We start from the raw sequence: 10,871 nt of genomic DNA, 5'->3' as shown, positions 1-10,871 counted from the left end.
TTACACTTTACAACGCAACGAATTTATATTTTATATTTATAGTGTTTTAATAAATTTATCTGACATAATTTGAATTAGCAGAGCTAGTAAATTTAGAATATGTTAGAGAGCTTTTAATATTTTTTATTAATATTATATATATATATATATAAAAACTTATTTTTGCTATTACTCTTTTTTTTTTGTTTTAGCCTGATTATAATATGAGTTAAGCTTAAAAGAAAAAGAAGTAAGGTGACTCCAAGTTTATTTAGGATTGATGCATAGTTATTTGTTACTGTTTATTGTAGAAAAATTCGACCGCACACCTAAACTCTAATAAAATATATGCTTATTCCCTGTCCATCTAATTGAATACAAGTTTTAGAAAATGAAATTCATAATACAATAACAACCCAGTATAATTTACTAGTACGGTTTGAGAGGGTAGTTTGTACGCAGACCTTACCCCTACCCTTGGATAGAGAGTTTGTTTCCGTTAGACCCTCGATTTCTCTATCTCCAAAAACTCTCCACTTTTTATTGGGGTTCGAATTCACAACCTACTATAAATTCATAATATTAGTTATTTTTTATTTTTCGTTTAAATTCTACTCGGCCGTCCTAGTATTTTAAGCAGACAAATTGACGCGATCTGCGCCTCCTAATTCTCCAGCCAGTCACGGAGTATTAATTGCTTTCAGATCCAATGTTCCTCTTTTCAGACATTACTTACAGTTTATTACTAATTCACCCCTTAATCAAATTTACTGTTTCACTAATCACTTTTAAGTCAAAACTACACTTCCTTATGGTAAGTGGTAACTTAGAAAAATAAAATTGTAATTGCACCGATAATATAAACTATTTAGACGGTTTGGTGTATATAACGTAAATTCTTTTTTCTAACCATATCTCCTCCCCAAAGAAGCCCCTTAAACCCAAAACCCATTGCCCAATTCCCCCCTAAATCCCAATTCAGGTTTGACGTTACAAAATAAATACAAACTTAATCTTTAAGCGCTGACTGCCTCTCTTGCCCCTCAACCTCTGTTCCACTATGTGAAAACAAGTCCTACAAAATATTCTAAAGAATAATTAATGAAAAACAAATAGTAAATATAAAGTAAGTACATGTCACATTAATTATGGAAGGCCTTAGTCACTTGCATACCTCTATGAACTACAATAGAATAAGTATCAGTTTTGTTTTAGAATAGTGCAATTAAATGCATGCATTTACTATATCCTAAGAGAGTTCAAACCCAGAATAAATTTTTACCAGATTGATAGATACCCCATTAACATTATTTTTTAGGAGTTCTTTTTTTTTTTTTGCATCTGAAGCTCAAAAATCTTGGTTTTTCAGAGAGTGAAGTTTTGTAGGAATGGCAGGTGGGGGTGGAGGTACATCAAGACAACTTGATCAAACACCCACTTGGGCTGTTGCTGGTGTTTGTGCAGTCATTATTATCATTTCTATTGCCTTGGAAAAGATTATTCACAAACTTGGCACTGTATGTATGCTAAATATTTAATCTTTTGTTCTTCAATTTGTACTTTTGTTAGGGGATTTTCATTGTTCTTTGCTTTCTTTTTCTGGTTCTTAATCTTGGATTATATTGTACAAGATGTGTTGATATTTCTCCTAGCCAGCTGCATTACAATAAGTGCTGCTTGAAGAAATTTCCTTTCTTGTTTCTTGGTTTGGTGTTAAGAGGATTTTGCAGCTATATTTGCTGTTTGACTTTTTAATTTCAAGACAATATCTTTTTGTCTGCGGAAGTATTGCCTCACCAAATTTGAAGTTGGATTTATGTTCTTTGTAGAGCCTGGAAATTTTTCTTGACTGCTCAGATACTGATTACCAAACCATGGGTTGTTTCTCTATGAGTATACCTTTGTTTTGCTAGTCCTAACCCTTGCCTTGTTCTTCCCTGTTTTCCCTCTTTTGCTAGTCCTAATCCTTTCTTAGCTTTGAGGTAATTTCATGTGTTTAAATTAGTTTTTCACATTTGGTTTTGTTATCCTGTGCTATTTCTGTTACTGTTACCCCCCAAAAGAAATGTACCCATATTGGATTCTTGGACATCATAGCTATGCGGTTTATGTCATTGGTCGTGGGACTTATTTTCAACCATTGAACGCCTTTTATGTGCTTCCTTTTGAATTTTGATCAATTAAACAAATAAGGACGAGAGCAAAAAGTGGTTCCGTGTTATGCCTTGTCAAATGAACATTCCGTTTAGTCTAGCAGAAACTATATTGCCTTGTGATATATTTTATTGAGGACATCTACTTGGAGTTCATTCTTCATCCTTTTATTCGGATGTTTGGGCTTGCCTTTGCTCTGTCAAGGAGCATCTTGAAGTGCACACGCATCTGTGTTTCCATATTGTATATTTTGACGTTTATTGTCTTTATAGTGACATGACTTCTACCAATTTATAGTGATTGTTTGGGTCCATGTGAATCTTCACTTCTCTAGTGATTTACTTACAAAATGAAATCTTTTCCCAGTGGCTCACAGACAGGCATAAGAAAGCTCTATATGAGGCTCTGGAAAAGGTTAAGGCTGGTAAACTTTTGTGCTCTCAACTTCTTATCATTTTACTGCGGAATAGTCTTGTTTTCTGTGTTAATGACTCCTCTCTAATTGTTGCAGAGTTGATGATTCTTGGTTTTATCTCATTAACGCTTGTATTCAGCCAGTATTATATTGCTGGAATCTGTATCCCATCAAGTGTAGCTGACACAATGCTCCCGTGCCCTGCTATTGACAAAAGTGCTAAGACGGATGAAGCCGAGGAACATCGTCGGAGGCTTTTATGGTATGAGCGCAGGATTTTGGCTGGCGCAGAGTCTAAATGCAAGGATGTAAGTCGTAAATTTGTATATGGAAAAAATGACATTGCAGGGGTTTTGACAAGGTGAGTTGCTCTGATGGTAAGCACCCTTCACTTCCAACCAAGAGGTTGTGAGTTCGAGTCACTCCAATTGCAAGGTGGGGAGTTCTTGGAGGGAAGGATGCCGGGGGTCATTTGGAAACAGCCTCTCTACCCCAGGGTAGGGGTAAGGTCTGCGTACACACTACCCTCCCCAGACCCCACTAGTGGGATTATACTGGGTTGTTGTTGTTGTTGACATTGCAGGGGTTTTGCTTGTTGTAGTCAATCACCCTTTCCTTGAATTAATTTAGGTGACGACTAATTTTTGTTTATCTTTTTTAACTGAGACAATCAGATATGATGCACAAACCTTTTAAAATATTTGTTACTCAAACTGATTCACTTTTCAAACAATCAGACTGTCAATAAGAAAGCTGCAAAACAAATTACAGTTCTCATTCCAGTATATCCAGGTATATGGAAAGTAATTTATATTGCATGCCTGTAGCCTGATCGAAGATTCCTTTCGAAGTTTCCTCCTTCAATAAATAGTAAGCAGTCTTAGGTCTCTCCTCTCGACGTGCAAAGAAAAACGTTTAAATAACTACGTAGTTCAATTCATACATTGGTTAGAAGGATCCATATTTTGTGTTGACAATATATAAGATCCACCTAATGTGGTTCATTTATTTTAGGATCCTCCTGACAATGGTTGCCTGCTCCAACTTATATACTTCGGTGATATGTTCCTCCAGGGGAACCTGGTGTGTGTTGGGGGGGGGGGGGGGTTAATCTCAGTATGTTAAGATTAGCAGGCTTGATATTCTTTGAATAACCTAGAATCCTTCATTTACTTAATTGGATGACCATTTATTTTAGATGATGAGAATGCTAAGTTTATTCGGTATTAATCTCCACCAGAATGAGCACTTGTTTGTCCTTTAAATATCCTGGTAGCTATTGATAAACGAGAAAACATCTGATGCCGTAACATTTAAGTAGTTTCCTGAAATAGAATTTTAGGATTTGCCGCTCTACTGATACTGCCAGTGTTATCTTAGTGTGAAATTTCGTAACAAAAGTGCCATTCTATCAATAATCGATACATTTCATCTAACTGTTTCTTCCTTTAAAGTTAGCTCAACTACTAAATAATTACCTTTTTGGTTTATCTATTTTGGATATTTATGTAGCATTTCCTCTAAATTTACTAAATTACAGCATGCTCTAGGCTCTCTTTATCAAACTAATTTGAGTAACCTTTTACAGGGACGTGTTTCTCTCATTTCTGTCGATGCGCTGCATCAAATACACATACTTATATTCTTTTTGGCGGTCCTTCATGTGATATACAGTGCTATTACTATGTGGCTGGGAAAACTTAAGGTAATTCAAAGTATAATTTTCATTAATTCCTGCATTATACTTGAACTGCTGTGCCATTTTGTGTCGACCTTTTGGAATATCAAGAGAAACTCTGGTGGAGACCAGTTATTGGCTCTATATTATTTGGTGGTTTCTCTGGTCCATACCTTGAGCCCTTCAGAATTCAGATGATATATCACATTTGGACAAAGGTTAAATACTCTACTGGTAATGACTTAAAGACTGCAATACCAAATGCTTATGACATATTTAATGTTGATCCTCTCCTCCTTATTAGAATATGCCATTATACTTCCTTGGCTGTCGCATCCCTGAAGTACTTAAGCATCTAGCATTTTCTCTTTTCCTCATAGTAATGAATTAACTAATATTCAGAAAGTGTATGAAATCATTCCAGGAGTCTGGTTTACGCGTATGCTCGATGATTTCTGGGGTCTTCAGGATAAGATGACGAAGTCAGTTTTTTCTTGTTTCATTGAAGATACATGTGGTAAAAAAAGCAATTGAAGATAAATTTCATCTGTGTTTCATCCAAGTTGTTATATTTTTTTTAAGCATTTTTTGTTTTGGTTGATAAATTAGATATCAACCAAAGAATTCGACAGTCAGTCAAGGGGCGCTGGTCATGGTTCAGGGTTTTGTTCTTTATTGATATTTGTTACTCTCTATTTTAGATTCTAGACTGTCTAATGCTTGAAAATATGTTCTTCAGATTCGTGGCTGGAAAGGATGGGAACAAGAGACCTCAACCCATAACTATGAGTTTTCAAATGGTATGTCATAGTCTGCTGTACAAATGGTGGAAATCTCTGATTTGCTAGTATACTGTGTTCGTTATCCTCATTTATTTGGATTGGGAATTGACCATTTCTTACATGGAACTTATAGATCCTTCAAGATTTCGGCTTACTCATGAGACATCATTTGTCAGAGCACATACTAGTTTCTGGACCAGGATCCCAATCTTCTTTTACATTGTAAGTAAGACACTTATATGAGAAGATATTGTTATTTTTATTCTATTTAAGAATTGCTTTATTCTTCAGCACATCCTGAAAGAAGAGTAATGGTTATTAAATGTTGCAATCTTATCTTTCCAGGGATGTTTCTTCAGACAATTTTTCAGGTCCGTGAATAAGTCTGATTACTTGACCCTCCGCAATGGTTTTATCAGTGTGAGTTTAGTTCTTTAGAATTATATTTTTTTTATGTCTTTCTTCTATGTTTTCTGTAGAAATTATAGATTATGCTTCTTATATAGGTTCATTTGGCTCCTGGAAGTAAATTTAACTTCCAAAAGTATATCAAGAGGTCATTAGAGGATGACTACAAGGTAGTTGTTGGTGTCAGGTAGAGAGATGTGCTATTTCTTTATCTCAGTTTTTCCCAACGAACTTGTACTGTATCATATCAACTGACTTATATTTGCTATTGGCAGTCCAGTTTTATGGGGATCGTTTGTGGTTTTCTTGCTCCTAAATGTTAGTGGTAAGTCATATTGTGATGGAAATATATTTGGACAACCCTTTTTTTTCCCTTCTATTTCACTTTCACTAATTAAGTCTGTTATTCGACATTTTTATATATTTTTGAAACATTTGATACATTTCAGGGTGGCATGCGTTGTTCTGGGCATCCTTAGTTCCTATGATTGTAAGGTTTTTTCTTCCTTGTCCACCTTTTGTGATTCCATTGCAGGGAATTCTGATACTTATTATTTTCTCAGATCATATTAGCTGTTGGAACAAAGCTTCAGGCGGTGTTAACAAGAATGGCTCTTGACATTTCAGAGAGACATGCAGTAGTCCAAGGCATCCCTCTTGTACAAGGCTCGGACAAATATTTTTGGTTCGGACGACCTCAATTGGTTCTTCACCTCATCCATTTTGCCTTATTTCAGGTATTACATGTCCCAATCAGATATATGTGATAAGCTAAAATACTGGAGTATTAGAGGACTGGAATGTACTTCTTCCGTTTCAATTTATGTATGTAGTTTGACTCGGTACGGAGTTTAAGAAAAAAAAAAGACCTGAAACTTGTACCAAACAGATAATAATTGTCTCTAGTCTGTTTCTGTGAATAACTTGTGAGAGATAAATGTGCGGCTAACACTGCAAAGTAAACGTTCAATTGTGCGTACATTCATGTCTAGGATTTGTGCTTGAAATTTAATAAAGGGAAAATAGGGCTGGGGTCTGGATTTTAATAGTTTGCCTTATGTATCTCATGCAATTCTCTATCTCCATCTATTTCCTACACTTACAAAAGTTTCATTGTTATGTGTATCTGATGCTAATCTATCATTTCAATTTGACAGAATGCGTTCCAAATAACATATTTCTTGTGGATATGGGTAATATTTCTTCCCCTTGTATCAAACTTCCCAAGATATTCGGTTTTTAAAACCATGAAACTATTGGTTGAAATGTTGATTATTTATTTTGCAGTATGAGTATGGGCTAAAATCTTGCTTCCATGACAAGTTTGGCTTCGTCATCGCGAAAATTGCTTTGGGGTATGTTACTTGCAACAGAAAGTCACTTTATTGGATGCCTATATATATGTTCTCAGAGCTTCAAACTGAAGCTTGCTCTTACTGAATCTACTTTGTTGTCCCATTACAGGGTGGGAGTTTTATTCTTATGCAGTTATATCACTCTTCCACTCTATGCCCTTATAACTCAGGTATTTTTATCAAATACTAACTGGAAGTTCCCAAGTGTCACGGTCCCCCCACCCCCCACCCCCAACCACACACACACACCCAAATTGAAAGCATAAATGTATTTAGGTTCTTTTCGCACCGCTCTGTGGGGTCATAATATTTGTGTGGTTATAAAAGCTTCTCTTTAAGGTTGCTTCAAAAAAAAAAATCTTCTCGTTAAGGGCAAAATGGATAAAATGAAAAGTTCAAAGTTAAATTGTTTCTAAATTTTAAATATAGAAACGTATCATTCTTTTTGAAACGGACTAATAAGATTATTGTGTCATCTAAATTGAGACTGAGGGAGTAGCTTTTAGCAAGACGAAAATGTGCCATAGGAAACTACATGAACTTCTTAGTACAACAATAACAATTTCTACATCACATTCTCAATCAAGTTGGAATCGGCTGTATATATCTTCACTGCTCATGTTGCTCTGTTTGGGCTCATCTCAATCAATATTACTGTGTCGCTTTTTGCTTCTCGAGATTCAAACTATTTCTTCATCATATTGATATTAGAAGAATTGCAACTTGTAATATTTTTCGTATAGTTTTTGAGTAGCTAAATTTTAATTTTAAAATATTGAGTTGATCTAATCCATATCTTCGAAGATTAGTCAAATTGACTCTCGAAAACGGAAACATGACAACTTATAAGGGACGTGAGTATATGAAACAGTATTATACGTGTGGACTTTGTAGTGTATTAGCTAAGACTTGTTGTACTTTACATGGGAAAATAGGCTTAATTTTTATTGTCATGATTGGAATTTGCAGATGGGCTCCAATATGAAAAAATCCATTTTTGATGAACAAACCTCAAAGGCATTAAAGAAGTGGCATATGGCCGTGAAGAAGAAGGCAGGAGCTAAGGGAGACAAATCCACGCGAACACTGGGCAGTGGAAGTCCGAGGTCCTCCGTGGGCTCGCCTCTACACTCATCGATTGGTCCTACACTTCATCGGTTCAAAACTACTGGTCACTCAACACGTTTCAACGGCTATGACGATCTAGAAGCATCTGACCTCGAGAACGATCCAACTACACCGATAAACCGTCCAGAGGACTCAAATGCACAAGTTACTGATGATGATACTGAACTTGAAGTGCATGTTCCTCAAAATGAAGAATCTACTAGGAATGAAGATGACTTTTCATTTTCGAAGCCTGCCCCTCAAAGGTGAAAAAGGAAGCAGGTAACAAATGCATATGGTTATCTGAGTAGTGGCTGCTTCCCTTCTTTCTACACTTCTCTTATCTTTTTGCTAATTCATATTTTTGTGTTACATTTTTGGAGGAATATCATACAAAGTAGTTAGCCATTCCCAGAGAATCATATACATAATATATTGTCTCCACTACTATTTCTTGCCTTTTTACTATCTTCAATTTTAAAAGTATACAAGAAAGGAAATCTGGATTTAGCTATGAAGTTGGGTTCGAAAGTTCAAACACTAGGCATCTCTTTTCCTTATTATTTGTTGTTATACTTTCAAGTTTACCTTTAATGACATGCTTTTACGGCCACAAAATATCATGACATATTTAAGATAACAAGTTCGAAAGCTCTTTTTGCGCATCCAAATAATGCCATAAAATGAAACGAAGGGAGTAATAGTTGGTGTATAATTCTACCTTGGATTAAGTATTTTTGTGAATTCGGTACATTATTAATAGACGTGTGTCATGTGTTCTAAGCAGGGTCGAATGTAGTGTTCAACTGACTGGTTCAATTGAACCCATAACTTTCGACACGGAGTAAAAATTTATGTACAAAAATTTATTAAAATTGCAAAAATAGTAGGTAGATATGAACCTATAACTTTAAAACTATAATGGGTTCAATGTTAAAAACTTTGAAGGTTGAACCCATAACATTTAAATCCTGAATCTGCCCCTAGTTTTAAGTATGTTGTATTACTTGAATAGAGTAGTTAGTTAATATGCACTCTTATTTCAATTTATCATTTAGAGTCTTTTTGGAAAGCCACCTAGGAGTTGGATTTAGTTGTAGTTACACAGTTTGACATGTTTGTCGGACAAAATAATTACTTGGGCAACATGAAATTGGGTGTAATTGAGAGGGTGTAACTACACTCTTCAATTCTCAAAAGAGATGTGAGAATTTGTGGTAATTACACAGTGTAATGTAACTTTTCTAGAAAAAATTCTAAATATATTAAGTTCTATTTTGTTTACAATATTTCTTTTTTATTTCTCTTATTATCATTTTTTAACCTTCCAACATGTTTGCTTATTGTGTGATTTCCTACAATTTTGCAACTTCTCATATTTTGCTATTTTTTTCTTAGTTGTTAAACACAATTTCGTTTTTTACTAGCTTTATTTTCTATTTATTAGTACACAATAATTATTAAGAAAAAATACCTTTTAAACTCATATTTATCTTTTTGTTATTTAAAAAGTGCAACAAATCATAAATTTCATATTTTACTCATATGAGTTGGTAAACTTTTAAATTCATAATTGAAACTTTTATTAATTATTAAGTTAAGATATTATTTATTTGAAAAAAGTCAAGATGGCGATAATTATTTTTCGATATTACTTACCAATTTATAATTATTTAATAATTTTGTTTTTAAAAAAATATAGTTTAAATACCTGATTATAAATAATATCTAGCTTTTCTTATATATGCATGTATTTGTAACACATTAATGAGTTAGTAAAAAATATTAAATCACTATTGAAATTAATTAAAAAATAATATTATTTATTTGGAAAATACTTACTACTTTTAAGATATTATTTATCAATTGATAATTATCTAATATACTATTTAATATACGACAAAGGTCCAAATATACCCCTGTACTTTAAAAAATGGTCTAAGAATACCCCTCGCTATACTATTGGGTTATCTATACCCCTACCGTCATACTTTGGGTTTAAATATACCCCTCATTTAAACGGAGGGACACGTGTCATCGTCCTGTTGGCCAATTCTAAATATCTCCTAATTAATTAAAAATACCCATTACCCATACCCGAAAAGCAATTTTCTAAAGCATTTTTTTTTGTTGTTGTAAAAACCGGAAAAAACTGAAATTTTTTTTTACTAAAAACTAAAAAAACGAAAATATTTGTTTTTTCAGTTTTTACAAAAAAACTGCTTTAAAAAAAATTAAAAAATAATTTTCTAAAGCAATTAAAATCGGGAAAAAACTGAATTTTTTTACTAAAAACTGAAAATTCGAAAATATTTTTTTTCAGTTTTTAGAAAAATATTACTTTAAAAAAAACTGAAAAATAATTTATAAAGCAATTCTTTTTGTAAAAACTTAAAAACAAAAACTGAAAAGCAATTTGCTAAAGCAATATTTTTGTAAAAACTGAAATTTTTTTCAGTTTTTAGTTTAAAAAATTCAGTTTTTTTCAGTTTTTAATTGCTTTAGAAAATTATTTTTCAGTTTTTTTAAAGCATATTTTTTGTAAAAACTGGAAAAAAAAAATATTTTCGTTTTTTCTTCTTCAGTTTTTTCTAGTTTTTACAAAAAGAATTGCTTTAGAAAATTGCTTTTCGGGTATGGGTAATGGGTATTTTTATTTAATTAGGAGATATTTAGAATTGGCCAACAAGACGATGACACGTGTCCTTCCGTTTAAATGAGGACTATATTTGAACCCAAAGTATGACTGCAGGGGTATAGATAACCCAATAGTATAACGAGGGGTATTCTTAGACTATTTTCGAAAGTGGAAAGATATATTTGAACCTTCGCCGTTTAATATATTTTGATAGGTTAATCTAAAAAAATATTTATTTAACTATGTATTTACACTTGTTCAATCAAACATGACAGAATTACACTGTAATTGCATTCTGACAAACAAAGATGTCATTGTAATTACTATATTATTTAATTACAAGGGTGTATAAGTA

At 33.3% G+C, this 10,871-nt stretch overlaps 1 protein-coding gene across 1 annotated transcript; it reads left to right on the top strand.

The window, feature by feature from the left end:
- Nucleotides 1-1,244: 1,244 nt before the first annotated feature.
- On the top strand, nucleotides 1,245-8,396 carry LOC104111508 (MLO-like protein 8). Its single transcript, XM_033660088.2, has 15 exons — nucleotides 1,245-1,496; nucleotides 2,500-2,557; nucleotides 2,645-2,856; nucleotides 4,137-4,253; nucleotides 4,966-5,026; nucleotides 5,142-5,230; nucleotides 5,354-5,428; nucleotides 5,515-5,603; nucleotides 5,692-5,741; nucleotides 5,866-5,906; nucleotides 5,980-6,153; nucleotides 6,574-6,609; nucleotides 6,704-6,771; nucleotides 6,881-6,941; nucleotides 7,741-8,396. The coding sequence occupies exons 1-15, from the start codon at nucleotides 1,368-1,370 to the stop codon at nucleotides 8,146-8,148; spliced, it is 1,668 nt and encodes a 555-aa protein (XP_033515979.1). The 5' UTR covers nucleotides 1,245-1,367; the 3' UTR covers nucleotides 8,149-8,396.
- Nucleotides 8,397-10,871: the final 2,475 nt, after the last annotated feature.

The sequence above is a fragment of the Nicotiana tomentosiformis genome, chromosome 2 (assembly GCF_000390325.3).
Source record: "Nicotiana tomentosiformis chromosome 2, ASM39032v3, whole genome shotgun sequence".
In the NCBI taxonomy this organism is placed as follows: domain Eukaryota; kingdom Viridiplantae; phylum Streptophyta; class Magnoliopsida; order Solanales; family Solanaceae; genus Nicotiana; species Nicotiana tomentosiformis.
This window is presented reverse-complemented; position numbering and strand designations above follow the sequence as displayed.

What these genes read in the sequence shown, in the direction of transcription:
- LOC104111508 (XM_033660088.2), top strand. Translation starts at nt 1,368, where the DNA reads ATGGCAGGTGGGGGTGGAGGTACATCAAGACAACTTGATCAAACACCC. An exon ending in CATATTTCTTGTGGATATGG is followed by an intron (nt 6,610 to 6,703) that starts GTAATATTTCTT and finishes TTTATTTTGCAG; the next exon opens with TATGAGTATGGGCTAAAATC. An exon ending in ATCGCGAAAATTGCTTTGGG is followed by an intron (nt 6,772 to 6,880) that starts GTATGTTACTTG and finishes GTCCCATTACAG; the next exon opens with GGTGGGAGTTTTATTCTTAT.